Genomic DNA, 17,084 nt, shown 5'->3' on the forward strand with positions numbered 1-17,084 from the left:
CAAGTCATGAGCTTTTTGTGCGTCGGGACGTGTCCATCTCAATCCGCACGCCTCTGCCAGCAATGGGTGTGCTCAGGGGAAGGGGCTTGCAGAAGGCGGAGTGCCCCTGCGGTCACAGACTCATAGCGACGCTCAACCTATCACGGCACATGCAGCCACGCTGCTCCACAACATGGACGGAAGTGGCAGATGCAGACCGTGGTCGGCCTGGACCGCAGCGTGGTCCTGAAACAGGCCCCAAGATGCACGAGTGCGAGCGCTGTGCGCACGCGCTGTCATGCACAGCTGACATGGTGTATGACATCCAGACAGGACATGCAGAGGGGAGGGGAGCAGGGGTGATTGAGGTGCGAGGCGCAAAGAGATCCATGCGAATGAACCCCGAAGTGCACGCATGCAAAGCATGCCACATCTTGCTACATTCGCCGGTTTGGGCTGATGAGGCACCGACGCCGGAAGCGTGACGAGAACACCTCCAATGGCACCATCAAGTTCCCCAGGCTTCCATGTCCGAGAACCCTCACGTCATATTGTGGAATGCCGCGGCTTGATGCGACTGAGGGAGAGGCATGACTGACAGGCAGGACGTGCAGGATCTCAACGGGCCCTGACCTGAGGCTGGCTGCCTTCCTCCTCAAGTTCATGCGGCATGCCCCTAGACCACCCCTTACTACACGTACGACATACGCAACGGCTTTCGCCCCCTGGAGCAGGACCCTGGGCCGCGGCTCGCCTGGATGAAGACATGGGGTTCAGCCAAGTCCCCCGTGGCGCCGATCACACAGCACACGCCAGAAGAAGGGAAGAGAAGGAAACGAGCAGAGCCCGCAAGGCGCATGGCCCGGCTTGACGACAGCCGGTTCGTCCGCGATGACCAGTCTTTAGCCGTATTCCTACAAAGGCAGGAGAACTGTGGTTGCACGCGTATATTTGTGGACGAGTTCGTGGTAGAAGGGCACGCTGAAGAAAACTATCGCTGTTGCATAGCGGTTATTACAATCCACAGAAGATGGTACGACACCGAACAACAGAAACGAGGAAGGGGTCGAGTTGTGATACTTTTATTCTATCCCTCGCCTTCCGGCTACTTGAGAAGGGCAGGCACACCTTGCGGATGATACGCACGCCTCCACGTGGTTTTTTTTTTTCGAGGTAATGTGAAGCATTTTCGACGCCATCGCCCGTGATTATGCGCGCCTTCAGCTTCCACCGTGGGCGCGGGGAAAATCCGAAATGCGGGCGTGGTGCGGAGCAAGGCAGCCTGCATGTGATATGTTTTGTCTCCAGCTGTTATAATCTGACCATGCTTCTTCCTACAACTTCTTCTCTTCCTCAACGCGGTCCACACCACGCTGTCACATTCTGCCTCTCTCACCACTGCACGTAAACATCACACCAAAAGGAGCAAGATGACTACCTCGAAGGTCCATTCGCAGCGCAGCAAGAAGCTGCACCAGCTGTCTGCCAAGACGAGCAGGGTGAACCGCAACCGCAAGGCACCTCGTCTTTACATGAAGGGCACGCTCGCCGGCTACACGCGTGGCCTGCATGGTCAGACCAAGCAAACTGCACTGGTCCGCGTTGAGAATGTCAACACCCGCGAGGACGCCACGTGGTACGTGGGCAAGCGCGTCTGCTACGTCTACCACGGCAAGAAGGTGAAGCGGTGTGTGCGCTGGAGCAAGGCGCCCGCGCGCCGCAGCACCACCCGTGCCTTGTGGGGTCGCGTGACACGTCCGCACGGTAACGCCGGTATGATGCGCGTGAAGTTCAATGGCGCGTCTGTGCCGGCGTCCGCCATTGGCCGCCGCATCCGTGTGTACCTGTACCCGAGCCAGATCTGAGGTGGTGGTCATTGCATGTTTCTCTTGCTTTACTTCATTTTTTTTTCTGCGTGTGTTCAGTTTCAAAACGAAACAAAGTAGTCAGCGGAATCAGTACGACCACGTCGACAGCGGACACGCTTCGTGACGGATTTCGTTTCTGTTTGTACCACGCACCTGTAGGGGAAAAAAAGGACATCTCTCCGCAGGCACACCAGCGATTTCCGTTAACAGCATTCAGCGAACCCCCAGGCGGGTCTCGTTGAAACCACAGGCACGTCCGAGACGCGTTGGGTCCCTTCGACGAGAAGCTCTCTCTCTCTCCCTCTCGTTTTCCTGCAACTCATTCTCTGTGACTTCTCTTACCTGCTTTTATTCTCACCGGGCCGCTCCCCCATCCCCCTCCCCCCATCTCTCTCTCTCTCAGGATGGCGAAAGCGCCAAACAAGCAAACGGTATCCAAGCCTCTCTTCCGCACGGCAGTTATCCTGGAAGGAACGGGGGCCCTACCTTGACCTGCGACTCTCATACACGTTGTAGGGCGTTGCGTAGAAGGACTGTTGAACAGGGGGGGGGTTCAACCCGGTGACACCGTTGTGTCGCCGCTGCAGACGACCTGGTAGAGGCGATGCTGAAGGAATGTGACTTCTTCTCGGACTCATATGGCTGCATCATTACCAAGTCTATCGGGTATCAGGCCCCGTTCCCTCTCGTGCGGCTAAGCAACGGGCGGTCCACGAAGATCCCTGACGGGGCATGTGTGCAGGGAGCATGTTTCGTTTCCTTCGGAGCCGACCATACAGGTTCACGGGGTCGTCTTCTCACCATGGATGTGTCGGCACGTGCTTCGAGCGTTTCGTTTTTGCAGCTACTGTCGAGCTCGTGCCCGCCGGTGACTCTCGAGCCGGAGGTCGAGTACGTCTCGAAGATTGAAACCACGGAGACGGCTTCCGCAGTGGTGACTCGCGGCGGAGGAAATCGGTGGAGCACGTCTGTGTACGTACAGGGCGAGGATGTGCCAGACACAGCGTACTCTCGGCGGGTGCACTTTCACCGCGCCTCCGTCGCGTCTCTCTTTGGCTTCTCACTGTGGCTGATGGAGGTGGCGAAAGACGACTATGGTGCCCAAGCGGTACACCGCTATTCACTCTCGACGGCCCTTACAGGTGGGGTGTCAGAGTCGACTCTTGTGAGCGCCAACCTCGGCCGACCGCTGGACATCATTGCCCTCTCCGAGGACACTGCGCTTGTTCTAGGCACAAACGGCGTCGCGATGGCTGATCGACGACAGCGCGCCTCTGACATTCTCTTCTTTTCGAATTTATTGAACGGCGGCGCGACAGGCGACAGACAGTTGCTGACCTTTGGTGAAGACTACACGCTGCGCGCCTACGACCTACGTGACGTATCTGCTCCCCTGTTCCAGGCAACATCCGCAACCTATCTGCGCATCAAGTCAGAGATTGACACGCGGGCCTCACTCTTGGTGACGTCTGACATAACAGGCGTGTTCGACGTGCTGCACGTGACCACCGTAGCATCCTTGCAACACTCTGGTGACACCGTGCTGGATGCGGCTGTCCTACCTAGCAGGCACAACGGCGTCCGAGTGTGCACAAGCACCGGAAGTGGGATGATCTACGACTGGACGGTGACGTAATTCACGTCTTCTCACAGTGTCGTTCTTATTCTTTTGTACCTCACCATTGAAGGAATGCTCATCCATTTCCGCTTGAGCTGCATCCTGTGCCCGGCTTTCCGGACTTCGGCACTCTCTGCTCCTCCTCATGGCCCCGGTGCATTGGGCTGTGTCCCATCGATCGCCGTCGAGAGAGGAAGGGGGATATACGCCAGCCCACGCGCACAAAAAGATCGCTGCCGGTGACTTGCAAGCACCGAAAGCGTTTCTGCACCGCGCCCGTAGCGCGTTCTCGACACGTGCGTCTCGTGATGAACATTTCACTGCCGTCTTTTCATTTCTTTGCTTGCGTGTTTCATGTTCGCTTTCCCTCGGCCTCATGACGGGGCATACTTCTCAGTGCGTTGGTATCCAGGACCAGTACCGAGTCTGTGGGGAAGCCAAGCAGCCCCTTAATCCCTGCCGAATACCGAACCACCTGCGGTGGCGACAGAGTCAAGCGCCTAAGATGCAGGGGGAGGTGAGCGCGACGTATCCCTACCACTCTCAGTAGCCACGTCCTGGATGGCGTTCTCTCGGATCGAGCTGCGACAGCAAATATGCTTGTACCATCCATGTGATAAGCAGAGTGCCAGCGCAATTCGAGCGTATCCCACCTGGTCCTCGCTGCCTGCTGGTGAGAGGAGCCTGTGCCACCTCGAGGGGGTGCACTAGGTAGCGACCGGCGAGGCGGGGGCGGGTAGAGTTTGAGGTAGAGGTCGTGCTCCGATGGCTGAGGGCACTGCTGTAACGTGCGCTCACGGCTGCTTGGCACCGTGGAATGATGCCTGTGACAAAGCCGGGTACTGTGTAGATTAAATCGTGTTGTATGGCAGGAATGGTCGCGTGGCAAAAACAAAATGCGTTTTTGTTTCTTCGTCGCGATTGTGGGAGGATGTGGCGCAAACAGAGACAGACTGGAAGAGAGTGGGGTAGTGTGTGTGTGCATGTGTGTCTGTGTGCTGTGCTTGCTCGTACCTGAGGGCGTGTCTCTATCTCTCTCTCTTCCTATCTCTTCGCCCGCTGTTGCCGGCGGGGCCCAGCGGCCACAACCACGGAGGGAAAGAACCGCGTGGATGTCAGCGAATAACCACCAAGCAAGGACATCCAAATACACAAGAAGTGAACACATCAGCGGGCGCCTCTTTGCTTTCCTCCCCGTGGCGCGCATCTCATTCCACGTTGCACTTGCTTCACCTTCCTCGCCCGGCCCTCCGCGCCTCAGATCTGTTGGAACAAAACCTAGCGAGACGAGGCGGCAGGCGTGTAGCGGCCACACAAGGATAAGGAATGCATATGGATGTTGAGTGACAACGAAGGCTATGCACTTGTGCTGGGTGCAGGCGAGTAAGGAGCCGATCACAAGCGCACCGAGATCTGCGCAAACAACGACGCATGCGCGTGTGGAGAAGAGATCTATGACCGACGGCGGCAGCGCTATCACCTCCTTTAGTCTCGCACGTTTTACTTCTTGCGAGCAAGCCATCGACGATGTTGATCATGAAAAGAAGCGTGGGAGCCTACATGCCCGAGGCTCAGCACCTCAATGAAGCCGGGAGGGCCAGGCACAGTACTACGAATGCGAGGTACCCGACGGCACCGTTGGGTACGTATGTGCCAACGAGGACGAGCAGCAATTCAGCCGCACGGATGCAGCAGAGACGAGCGGCACGCAGTCGGTCGGGTATACAGATCCAAGCTACAGTTGCGGCACCTCGTACGCGCCGCCGCTAGCTCGCAGTCGTGTCGGCGGCGGTGTCGGTGAGCCACGGCGACGGTGTCACTTACTAGTACTATCCGGATGGAAGCGCCCACCCGTACGGGCGCGCTGCTGCCGTAGAGGTGCCTCTCCAAGCTGCTCCATTTCCCGCTGCCGCTTCTTAAGGTGGAGCTGTAACCGAGGTGTCAGTGAAGGATGTCGCATTGTCGCCGGAGTCTGTGAAGGTCGCCCTTACGCCTGCGATCCAACGTGAGACAACCACATTGCTCCTCGACACGCCGCTGGGGAGTTTTGCGGAGATTTGCAGGTGTGGGCCAGGAGTGAGTAGTCGGTGACGTCGATGCCGCGGTTGTGTCGGCGCAAACTTTTCTACTGTCTGATGGTCTATGTGAAGGCTTGGTGCGTGGTAGCTGCACACAGGCGTCCACTTTCTCACAAAGGCTACAACGAGTACCGTAGCTGCGCTGGCGCACGAGAGAAGGTAGGCGAGCAGCTCGCGCTGCTGAGGGACGCTGCCCTGCTTGCCCTGCGCGTTGCATGGGGATAGCGACATGTGGGTGATGCGCTAAAGCCATAAGCCAACGTGCTGGGACAGTTCGATGGCCGGCTGCACATGTTTCTTACCTCTACTACGGTGCTGCTAGCACACCTCTTGCTGATTCCCTGAGGCGGCTTGCGAGTGGCTTTACGTGCTGCTGTACACGTGCATGCTGACTCAGCACCACCGTGAGCTGAACATGCACGAGAAGGCAGCTGGGTGAGACAGGGTGTGATGGTGTGAATGTGTGTGTGTGTGGCGCTGCCCACGTTGTCTCAGCCATCGCTCTTGCCCTGCCAGTGATGCACCCGAACTTGTTTCAACCCCTTTCACGGAATGATGCGGGAGAAGCGCCGTCGCTTGCACTCCACTCACTCGTCTGTCTCTCTCGCATGTGATGTGGTGACCGCCTCTCCTTCCCCAGTTTATGCACGCTTGTGTGCTGCGTTTGGGCTGCGTTTGTTCGGGTAGACACGGGTGGCGTGGCGATGCCTCCCTCTAGCACTGTCGCTGAGCGTGTGTCTGCGAGCGTGTTCGAATGTGATGCACGCACGCCCGCGTGTGATTCTCATTCCCTGTTTTCGCTGCTGTGGCCGATTCGATTCTGTCTCTCTCTCTCTCTCTCTTCCCCTAGCTCCCACTGTCTCCAACTTCCACTTGTACCGCTTTTTTGGGCGAGCGCGTGTTCGTCTTGTCCCCACCTCTCGATGGATGCGTTTGATAACGTGCGCGTACGTCTGTGGGTGTTCGTGTTCTCTTTATAGTTGTGGCGGCTGCGGTTCTCCTTCGGAGGCCTTCGACTGTGTCGTTTGGTGCCCGTTTCGCTTACACGATTCCATCCTCCTCCCTGCATTTCTCACTTCTGTCGACGTTGAAGTGATGACTGGTTGCCACTGCCGCAGCCACCGTTGACAGCCCTGTCTTTGTTCCATTCGGCTTTGTTTATTCCTTACCCCCTTTTGGTTTTGCGCTTTACTTTTACCGTTCCAGCTACCAGATGATGTCGTGCCTCTCCTCTGCTCTGGTGGCGTCAGCACTGCTCTCGTCATCTTCCGCTCCTCTTTTCCCCCTCTCCGTATCTGCAGATGGTATGCGGGTGCGGCCGTATCGCATATGTCGTGCTCATTTCACTTTTTTTTTCGGCTTCTCTGCGTGTGCGTGTGTGCTGTTTGCCTCCTTTTCGGCGCCGCTGCACCTCCGTCTTTTGTTCTGTATCGGTGACGCTACAGCGTCCTCGCTGCGCTCACGCCACCGTCGTAGACCTCTCTGCCGCTTATTCGCATCGCAGCGTCGTTTATATCGCATCGGGAAACGAAAGGAAGTACACGTAGGAACACGACAAAAACCAAAATTGCACGACTGAATCATGCGTGTGCAGGTTTGTGCGCCATGGCTCATGCACAGAGGCGCATGCCAACGGCTCCTAAAGTGCACTTGGCTGCAATAGTGTGCCGTAGCGACTCAAGAGGACCAAGCACACCGTTCCTCTCCTTTCTCCCTTTCCACTCGCCCCCCTCCCCCTGACTGCCTTTAACAACGATGTGTTCTGACGCAATCAATGATGTGCATACGCGCATACTCATGCACACACGTATCCATACTCTCCCTTGATTCCACGCTACTGCACAACTGCATCTTGTCGCATAGGCTTTAGCAGGGGAGTGTTGTTCGCGCCCCTTTTTCTGCGTGTGACGAGCATCTAAATCACCTGACATTTTCATGGTGTGCTTGTGTTTGTTTTTACACCTCTACCCCTTCTCACGATAAACCACACGCACCCCACGCACTGCTGCCCTGTCGCACTTACAAACTCGAGAAAGATGATACACGTGGGCAACTGCTATATTCCGTGGGCAGTATTCACGCTCGCGGAGCTGCGCACTATCTCTTGCCAAATTGTCTTACTCGCCATCTGGGGTGCTGTGCTGGGCCCACTTTGCCGCCGCGGCGTTACCGGGGTCGCCTTGTTGGCTTGCTACACGGTCGCCATGTTCTTCTACCAGCGGCGCCTCGCCTCCGGCCTCCCGGTGCGCTTTCTGTCTCTGCGTGCGTGGCGGTCGTCGCCCGAAAACTTCAGAAAGACGTCGGCGTTTCTGAAGGCGCTGAAGGCAAAGACACCCGCTGCCGGTGTTTCAGCGGAGGGATTTGGTGCACGCCCGGTTGTGGTGATCACTGGTGGAGAACGTGGAATCGGCAAAGAGGTCGTGCACCAGCTTCTGCGCGAGGGCGTGGACGTTATCCTTTGCTGCCCATTCGAAGCGGAGGCGCTGCGCACCATCGCGAGGTTGAAAGCTCGCGTCTCGAATTCGCGGGTGCATTTTGTGAAGCTGGATCTCAACGACGAGGAAAGTGTGCGCGAGTGTGCCGCGGAGGTGCTGGGTATGACGCCGCGGATCGACGTGCTCATCAACAACTCCGGATTGGTCAGCCCGCTCTCGCACAAGCTGAACAAGCGCGGCTACGAAGTGGTACTGTCGATCAACTTCCTCGGCCACGTTCTCTTCACGGAGCTCCTGCTGGAGCGGGTGAAGGCAAGTGGCCCCTCCCGCATTGTCAATGTGGCATCGCTCATGCATCTCGATGCGTGTGTGGAAGGTCCATGCAAGACCGCACTCGACGTCATGGCCGCCAACTGCGACCCCACATCACCCCATCACACGCGCAACTACAGCCTTTCCAAGTTGCTCCTCGTGTGCTACACCCGCGATTTGGCGAGGCATCTCCGCGGAACGGACACTGCGGTGGCGACGCTGCACCCGGGTGTGGTGATCACGGACATCTACGCGTTTGCGGTCATCTTTATGAGGGTCTTCTTCCGGACAGTGTTCAAGTTTCCTGGTGAGGGCGCCGAGGTGGTCCTCTACTGCGCCTTGGCGGACAATATTCGCAGTGGATCGTTCTACGCGGACTGCGCGGAGTACAACAGCCTCCTCTCTCCGCTCGCTGTCGATGACGCGCACAACGAGCGCCTCCGACGCGTGCTGCTGCGCTACTTTGCACTGGACGGCTCCAAGCCGACTGGCAAGTCGCTGGCTGATGTCGTGCAGTCGACGCCGTGATCGGCGGTGCACGTAACTCCGCGTCTGATGAGCCGGCGGCGGCGGTATGCGCAAGAACGGTGCTATATACGCAATTCCGAAGCCTACTCTTTTCCCCCGCCCATCAAACTCGGCATACGGCGCTGCATGGGTGCGGGATGGGCAAGGCACTTCAACGCAATGCTCCGCGTGTCCCTTATGCTGGCAGGGTCTGCGACCGTGCTGCGGCGCCAGAGGACTGCGGCGACAAGAGCAGTAATACTTTGCGTTTTACTCTCCCTTCTGTTGTCCCCTCTTTAATTTGTCCCCATCTCATCTTTCGTTCGTGAGGTTCATGTGCATATATATCGACACTGAACACTCCGCCTTTTTCACCACGTCTTAACATGTTGTTTTTCATGTTTTCTTTTCTGCTTGTGTTGTCTCACTGATATGGGCTCTTGCCCTGCATGACCTGGTCCTCTCTTTCAGACCAAGCTATGTGCACATCTCTCTCGTCTTATCCCTCCCTCCCCCTCTCTCTCTCACTGGTCGTGCGGCCTCTCAAGAGTGTGATCGGGTCATATACTGTGGCAGTGCGCGTGGTCGACATGCAGTTTGCTGCTTTTGCGCAGGATGGAAGCATTGGCATCGCAGAGTGGTGCAGATAGAGAGGAGATGTGCGTCTCACACGAGCACTGGCGCACCTTGCTATCAACGCGTGCCTCTTCCCCCTCCTGTGCGAGGTGGCCGAGCGCATGAACCGGCACTGACCGTTCAACAGTTGTGGGTACTGAAAGCAACACAAACATAAGCATACACGCAGTTATCCGCCAATGCATAAGGTGATTGACATGTCATTGGTGAGCAGTGTCGCATGCCCTCCTTTGGCGACAGGCACACGGTAGCGAATTGGTGCTGTAAGACCCTTCATCGTCGAGTCCACACGCCGCCTTTCCTCCCTCTCCTGCTCTGTTCGATGCATCCCTTCCCTCACGGCATCACGCACACGCGCATCTACGCAATCCATGGCTTCGCGGGTCTTCTTCGTTTGTGTTCTCCTTTTCTCTCCCTGCTACCTCCTCCTGCCACCAACTTGCTTGTCTGTCCGTCTTTGCCGGTGGGTGGGGGTGGACGTGCCATGGCGACACTGTGCTCGCCGTTTTTCTCTCTCCCACACTCGATGCTGTGTAGACACCGCCCATCTGGAGCTCAAGCCGAACGATCACTGACACACACACACACACACACACACACACACACATACCACCACCACTACCCGGGCACAAACCCTTGCACTGCCTCCCGTTCTTCATTTTCTCCCCCTAACGTATGTCTCGCGCCGTTGACCATCTCGTGGCGGAGTACCTCGCTGAGGAGCACCCACGCGTAGCAAGGGCGTTGCGGAAGGAAGCGCCATCGACGACGCCACCGTTGCTCTCCCCCTTCGGCAAGAAGAGCCTGCAAGAGGTCGTGATGGCGTATCGTGTGCAGAAGACCACTCCTGCAGTGGTGGACAACGGCACCAGCTCCGACGGTGACGAGGCGCAACGCGCATCGCATAAGACTGCGAAGACGTCGTCACCATCGCCGATTCCGAAGCCGGCAAGAAGGAAGGCGCCGATCGCGGACAGTGACAGCGATGACGAGTCGGCGACGAGGCCGGCGGCCAAGACGACGTCGCCGAAGTTCGCTCTGAAGAAGGCGGCTGTGGACAGCGACAGCTCCGACGAAGACGAGCCCGTGCCAAAGAACTCGAGTGCTGGTAAGAGGCCTGCGCCTCGTGCAGAGGAGGCGCCGGCGCAGAGGGCGGCAAGGACAGAGTCAGAGGGCGCGGCGCGACGCACGCCTCATCACCTCAACGAGGACGGCACGTTCCGTCGTTTCCAGCGCATCGACCCAGCCAAGGTGACGTTCGACGCCGATGCCTTGCGTGACAACCGCCCCGGTAGGGAGCACCTCGTGCTGCGCCAGAACCAGGAGATGATGCGCACCAAGGGCAAAGGCTTCAATAAGCTGAAGCAGAAGAACAAGGGCAAGTTCTACGGCGCTGGCGTCGACCTCAGTGTGCGCGCCTATCAGTTTCCTGATAGCGACGACGAGTAGGTGATTGTGCGGCCGTGGGCTTTGGTGCACGGCGAAGACGCGGATGAGCGAGGAACGAGCTGAGAGAGAGAAGGAGAGGTTAGCGTGGTGTGATGCAGCTGCTTTACTTGGCGGCGTCGCTTAGGGTTACTGCGGTGACGCCGCTCTGTCGCCTTGCATCCACAGCTTGGAAGTTTTTCAAGCGTCAGAGCGCATGTGCACCTGCCTAGCTCTGGCTCTTTCGCTCTTGACTGTATTCGCCTGTGAAAGGGCGTCCCCGTCTTTTGCCCCCCCCCCTCCACACACACACGCTGAGACACGTGCAGCTGTTGTTGAAGTGGAGCTCCTCCGCACACCTCCCCCTTTTTTCCGCCGATTAACACTTCCCCGACGCTGGTAAGTATCCCTGTGTGTGAGACAAAACAACAAGAAACTTTGATGGTGTGGCGTTGCTGAGGATGTTGGTGCAGGGCAGGGCCGTTGCGGCACAGTGCGTGCGCTTGCATCTGTTTATGTGTCTAGCTACGGAATGGGCCTGCTTGGATGGGCGTATTGATTGCTTGCCCGTTGGCGGTCAGCGGCGGCGCGGCGCATGAATGCCCACATCCCTCCTTGATGCTCTCCTGGTATACTTCGGGCTTGCTCACCAGGCACCGTTTTTGTCTTGTGCGCATTTGCCGGCTTGCGACTGTCCTGTTGATGTGCCACGGACACGCTCAGCCACGATGCATCTTGTGTGCGGGGGCCAACGGTTGCTACGCTTGCTTTCTCGTCCTCTTTTACATGGCATCGCCTTTGCTTGCTGGACGGCCGCGCCTCTGCTCTCTCTCTCTCTCTCTCTCGCTGTTTGCCTCCATGATGTGTCGTTCACTGCTTTTACACACCCGCACGTGCGCTCACGTGCGCGTCCTACCCCTTTTTCTTTACCTCACTCATTGCAACCGCTGTCCAATCTGACCCGTGCGCGTTACGGTGGCCGCGGCAACCAAGCAGTCGCTCTTTCTTTCCTCCCTTCCACGCGCATCGGGCCGAAGACGTGGACGTGTGATCCGTCATCGGTGGCGACCCACGCGTACGCGCTTACAAAGGCAAGCCGAGTCTGAAGATGGATGGAGCCAGGACGGGTGACGGCACGGCGCTGGCGACAGCGCCACCCTTGCTGCTGCCTAGCAGCGCTCCGCAAGACGTGCAGGTGCGGAAGATTGCGGCGCTCAGAGGTCACAAAGATCGCGTCTGGTGCGTGCGCTGGTGCCCCACAGCCCTTGTACTCGCCTCGTGCTCCGGCGACACTACTGTCAAGTTTTGGGGTCGCAGCCGGTCCGCGGAGAACGGCTGTGAGGCGTGGACGTGCCTTGGCACCTTGGAAGGGGAGCATAGCCGCACCATTCGTCACATCAGCTGGAGTCCCAGCGGTGAATACATTTCGTGTGCCTCTTTCGACCACACAGCGACTGTGTGGCGGCGCAACGGCAGTGACGACGCGTACGACTTCGAGATCGAGGGCGTTCTGGACGGGCACGAGAGTGAAGTGAAGTGTGTCGAGTGGGCGACCGACAGCATGCTCGTCACGAGCGCGCGCGATCACACAGCGTGGATTTGGGAGCGCGTGGATGAAGGCGAATACGAATGCGGCGGTGTGTTGACGGGGCACGTACAGGACGTTAAGCACTGCCAGTTTGTGCTGCCCCACAACGATGGTGACGTGCCGCTGGTCGTGACGTGCGGGTACGATGATACAATCAAGGTGTGGTCCGAGGGGCACCACCACGATGACTGGCAGTGTGTGCAGACGATTGCGGCGCACGAGGCCACCGTCTGGGCCACAGCCCTCCAGAAACTCGAGGTGCCAATGGAGCTGGTCAGGGCGTCGCACGCCAGCCATGCGCCTCTGCCCCAGCCTTTGCTCTGCAGCTGCTCCGACGATCTGTCCATCATTTTCTGGAAGCGCAACGCCGAGGGCAGGTTCGTGGAAGCCGCTCGCATCTCTGGCTTTGCGGAGCGCTCTTTGTTCGACGTGGACTGGGCACCGCACAACGCACCAGTAGTGGCCTGCGCCAGCGGCGACAACAGCTTCTCGCTTCTGGGTGTCTACAAGGATGAAATGGACGTGCACGCCTGCACTCTGGCGCGCGTCGCGGATGCGCACTTGGCGGACGTCAACAGCGTCAGTTTCGCTTCTCAAGGAACCCTCACAGCGTGCAACGAGGAGGGCGAAAGGACAGGCGTACTGTTGGCCACTGCTGGCGATGACAGTGTGATCCACCTGTGGACCGTGTCCGCGGAGATGGAGTGAGTAAACCAACGCTGAAAAGCGAAAGACGTAAGGACAAGAAGTGACTTGCAAAAGGGAGAGGGTCGTGGAACAACGAAAACGGGCGGAGTGTCGTGGGTGCGGGCCTGCATGTTGCTGCCACTTTGCATCTTCCCACCTTCTTCCCGGTTCCTCCGGCTGCCGCAGCATCTCCGCAATGTCGTATGCGAGGAAAGCACAAGTTGCGGGTGTCGCTCTGGGGTGCACTGTGACGCACTCCTCCTCTCTCTTCCCACACGGTTCTTTTTCTCTGCCTTTTTTGCGCTGTACCCGTCGCACACATCGCCCTCCCCCCATCACCCGTGACAGCCGCCTGCTTCGCTTCGTTTATTTTCCACTGCTTCATACAAGAGACAAAAATCAACGCCTCACCTTTGCCCTCGCTCCCCGCCCCCCCCCCTCCCCCCACACACACAGACACAACCACAACCAGCTGCCACACCGTCTTTTCTTTGCTGCGGTCCCCGTTCCTCCCTCTCTTTTCGAGGCTTCCCTTCAATCGTACATCCTCGACGTCCGCGTCTGTCGGTCTACCGCCGTCCTGTGTATCAGCTTTGGTGATCTTCGCCGACCCCTGGCGCAACGCCTCTTTTTCCTGTATACTCCTCGCGCTCCTTCCTCTACAAACCATCGTTGCCTGTCCCATCCCCCCTCCACAGGCAGCACTCTTCCACCGTGCTACCGTCGCACACGCACATACTAGCACGTACAAGAAACCAGCGTTTCAGCCTTACCTTCATCGTCGCGTCCATCACCGTACCTCACGATCTCTCCTCATATGTAGTCGTCCTCTATAGTTTCATAGACACCGCCTGCTTTATTATTATCATTTCACCTTCAACCATCCCCTCTCTCCTTTTCCTTTCGGGTGTCTCTCTCTTTCTCCACTCTCTGCCGATCTGCTCACTGTGTTGTGTCTCCTTCGCCGTCTGTCCAACTCTCCGCATCGCTTCTCTGCTTCGGCGTCACGCCCGACTTTCCACGCACAGAAACCGCACACCGCCACAGACACAGACATCCACGCGCATCCTTCAAGCCGCACCCCCATTACCTCTCCCTCCTATAGATATCCGTATCAGGGCACCCTCTTGTCTCTCTATCCGTTTCTATCCGACTCCACTGCAATCGTACCTGTCTGCACGGAGAGGTAGGCAGGAAACCATAGTTGCTCCCTTCACTACGCACACAAATAGAGGCTGTTAGCTTACTGACGCTGCTTGTTTTCTCTCTCCAGCGAGTGCAGCTGTGTGCCGCAACGCCGTCTAGCACATCACTCCCCCCTCCCCCTTCCCCTACCCACGAACGCCCACACGCAAGCGCATTGATCGAAAATGTTCCGCGGATCCCCGCTTACGGACTGTACGCGCGACACCATTCAGGCCATGAACCAGATGCACGAGCTTTCGCACGGCGTCTCGGCGATGCCGTTCTCCAAGACGAAGCGGCACAACCCATACGCCAGCAAGGTGCTTGCCCCGGAAGACTCCGTCGAGTTCAACAGCATGCTCAACTCCCCACTTTCCACCCACCAGTCCCCACTGAACTGGGAGGCCCGGGCCTTTGACCCGACGTTTATGTACAGCAACGTCAGCACGCCGTACCTGACACAGTCTCTGGCCAGTCTGTCAATGGACCTACAGGTGCGGCGGTCGCTCTTCGGCGACAGCCCGACTGCTCTCACGGGCAAGTCCCCTTCGGATGCCTCCACGGATCTTGGCGCCGGTCGCGCGCCAGTCGCCGTCGCGCCGGTGATGCGATCTTCGGTGACGGCACCGCTGAAAAAGACACTGGGAAAAATGTACGTTGGAGGGCGCCCCGTTGTGGTGCCACGGCACGACAACGAGGTGACAGTGCAGCTGCGCCACAGCGAAGCCACCTTCGTCATTCCCGACATCTACAGTCTCATGGCGTTGGAGCAGGAGACGCGGGACGTGGTGGGGCTGCCGGTTATCGTCGAGGGAGACCGAGGCGAGGACTTCGGCGTGATTAGCGGCATGGCCAAGATGGAGGCCGCGACGGTAACAGCCGCGCCGTCACCCAAGACAGAGGAGGAAGCGGCGTCAAGGGGGTCACCAAGCTGCGCTGCAAAGCCGCTACTGAAGGTGCTGCGTGTCGCCTCCGCGCTCGAGGTGCAGAATAGTGAGGCACTGCCGCAACGTGAGGCTGAGGCACTCGAGTACTGCCAGGCCTGCCTGCAGGAGGTGCAGCTGTCGGTACCCATCACCATCGAGGGTGTCGTCTTCCAGTTTGACCGCAAGAAGCTCACCGTCCGCTACACAAGTGACGCCTACGTGGACTTCAATGATCTGACCCGCATGCTGCACAAAAAGTACAACTGCCGTATCTGGATGGACCAGCTGAACCGCGACACCGTCAACGGCGCCGAGAAGCGCGGCCGCCGCGGCGAGCACGGTGGGAAGAAGAGCAACCCGCACAACAGGGGAGCAGCGAAGCGCCGTGAGCAGCAGTGAGTCAAGAGGTGATTCGGAGAAAAAGAGGAAGGGCTGAGGGGAGGGGGAGTGAGGCAGCGGTAGCGCGCAAGTAAAGCAGCGCGGTACATGCTGGCGCGACGACGCGTGGGTCTCTACCTCTCTGAATGCCCCGCGTGCGGCGTTTTCACGCCTTTGTCTCTTTGTGCATTTCCTCTCCTCCCCCGTCATGCCGCCTCTGACGCCGGCGCCGCGCATGTTGAGCCACATGTGTGTCTGTCCGATCCGTCGAGTGCCATGAACGTTGACCACTACGACTCCCCATCCCCTCATCTCTATCGTTATTTTAGTCCGTGGTATGTGTGTCAACGGCGCTTGGCGTGCTTCGTTTGCTCGCAGTCGCCTTGTGCCGCCCTTCTTTTGCTGTATGCTCTCACTCTCCGCCCCCTCCCTCCCTCCTTCTCGTCTTCCGTCTTTATACACCCTGGGCGATTTCCTCCGCCCGTTCTCCGTTTTCCTTGGGCTCTTCTCAGTTTTTTTGCTTGCTGTTTCGGCTTCCTTCTCTTGCTGCATACGCGGAGTGCTCCTTTCTTTTTTGTGATTTTGGCGCATGCTCTCTTCCTACCTTCGACAGTCGATCTGTTTCACTCTTCCTCTCTCGCCCTTTTCGTGTGTCTTCGTCGCACTCATTTTCGATTCTCTCCCTCCTTGTAGATGAGTGTGAAATGTTTGCTTGCCTGTGCTCGTGTTGGTGTACGCATGCCGTTGTCATCGACGGTATTTTTTTTTTTGTTTTCAGATCGCCCTTTCCTTGTCTCTCTGCGCGTAGAGAGGCGGCAAAACGGGGGCAACACATACACATACACGCAACAGTCCAACAACAAAACAAACGTGTATCGGTATGTGCTCTCTTTTTCCTTTTCCATATTGATCTTGTTGTTGGGCTGTTGTTGTGTGTGTCTGCGCACGTGTCTCCTCTCTTTTACGGTTTCCACCCGCGCTCTCTTGTTTGATTCCATCTTTCTCTTTTCTTTTTTTGTTTTTTGTCCGTCCGTTCGCCGCCCTCCTCCGTTGGTGTTGTCCTTTTTTTTTATGGAAATACACACAAGTACTCACGTCACGACACCTCGCTCCTTCTTGTGTTTGCTGCACGCCTGTGAGTCTGTCTGTTAGCGTTGTCGAGTGTGGAGTTATCGGGAGGGAGAGGAGCAGCTGTACACATATCCGTGCAAATTGCTCGCCCCAAAACTTCGTCTAGGTGTGTGTGTATGTGTATGTGTGTGTGTGTGCGTGTGTGTGTGCGTCTCTTCCTCCAAACACCTCACACTGCCTACTCGCGCACACGCCTCTTTTCTTCTATTCGTGCTGCTTTTTTGTTTTGTTTTTTTGCTCTCTCTCTCTCTCTCCCTCCCTCTGTGCGTGTTCTGTTTCCTCTGCCTTTCTTCCTCCTTGTTGGTACCCGTGGCTTGTATGAACACCTTCA

General features: G+C 57.7%; 6 protein-coding genes across 6 annotated transcripts; all 6 read left to right on the forward strand.

Moving 5' to 3' along the window:
• Nucleotides 1-1,409: 1,409 nt before the first annotated feature.
• On the forward strand, nt 1,410-1,844 carry LMJF_10_0070 (putative ribosomal protein l35a; the record flags this gene model as incomplete). Its single annotated transcript, XM_001681283.1, has 1 exon — nt 1,410-1,844. One exon carries the CDS (start codon nt 1,410-1,412, stop codon nt 1,842-1,844), a length of 435 nt encoding a protein of 144 aa, XP_001681335.1.
• Nucleotides 1,845-2,451: 607 nt separating this feature from the next.
• On the forward strand, nt 2,452-3,483 carry LMJF_10_0080 (hypothetical protein; the record flags this gene model as incomplete). The annotated part of the gene is made up of 1 exon (XM_001681284.1): nt 2,452-3,483. The coding sequence occupies one exon, from the start codon at nt 2,452-2,454 to the stop codon at nt 3,481-3,483; it is 1,032 nt and encodes a 343-aa protein (XP_001681336.1).
• Nucleotides 3,484-7,579: 4,096 nt separating this feature from the next.
• On the forward strand, nt 7,580-8,818 carry LMJF_10_0090 (dehydrogenase-like protein; the record flags this gene model as incomplete). Its single annotated transcript, XM_001681285.1, has 1 exon — nt 7,580-8,818. One exon carries the CDS (start codon nt 7,580-7,582, stop codon nt 8,816-8,818), a length of 1,239 nt encoding a protein of 412 aa, XP_001681337.1.
• Nucleotides 8,819-10,108: 1,290 nt separating this feature from the next.
• LMJF_10_0100 (conserved hypothetical protein) lies at nt 10,109-10,882 on the forward strand (the record flags this gene model as incomplete). The annotated part of the gene is made up of 1 exon (XM_001681286.1): nt 10,109-10,882. One exon carries the CDS (start codon nt 10,109-10,111, stop codon nt 10,880-10,882), a length of 774 nt encoding a protein of 257 aa, XP_001681338.1.
• Nucleotides 10,883-11,966: 1,084 nt separating this feature from the next.
• On the forward strand, nt 11,967-13,154 carry LMJF_10_0110 (conserved hypothetical protein; the record flags this gene model as incomplete). The annotated part of the gene is made up of 1 exon (XM_001681287.1): nt 11,967-13,154. One exon carries the CDS (start codon nt 11,967-11,969, stop codon nt 13,152-13,154), a length of 1,188 nt encoding a protein of 395 aa, XP_001681339.1.
• Nucleotides 13,155-14,554: 1,400 nt separating this feature from the next.
• Nucleotides 14,555-15,643, forward strand: LMJF_10_0120 (conserved hypothetical protein; the record flags this gene model as incomplete). Its single annotated transcript, XM_001681288.1, has 1 exon — nt 14,555-15,643. One exon carries the CDS (start codon nt 14,555-14,557, stop codon nt 15,641-15,643), a length of 1,089 nt encoding a protein of 362 aa, XP_001681340.1.
• Nucleotides 15,644-17,084: the final 1,441 nt, after the last annotated feature.

Source organism: Leishmania major, chromosome 10, assembly GCF_000002725.2.
Source record: "Leishmania major strain Friedlin complete genome, chromosome 10".
Taxonomy (NCBI): domain Eukaryota; phylum Euglenozoa; class Kinetoplastea; order Trypanosomatida; family Trypanosomatidae; genus Leishmania; species Leishmania major.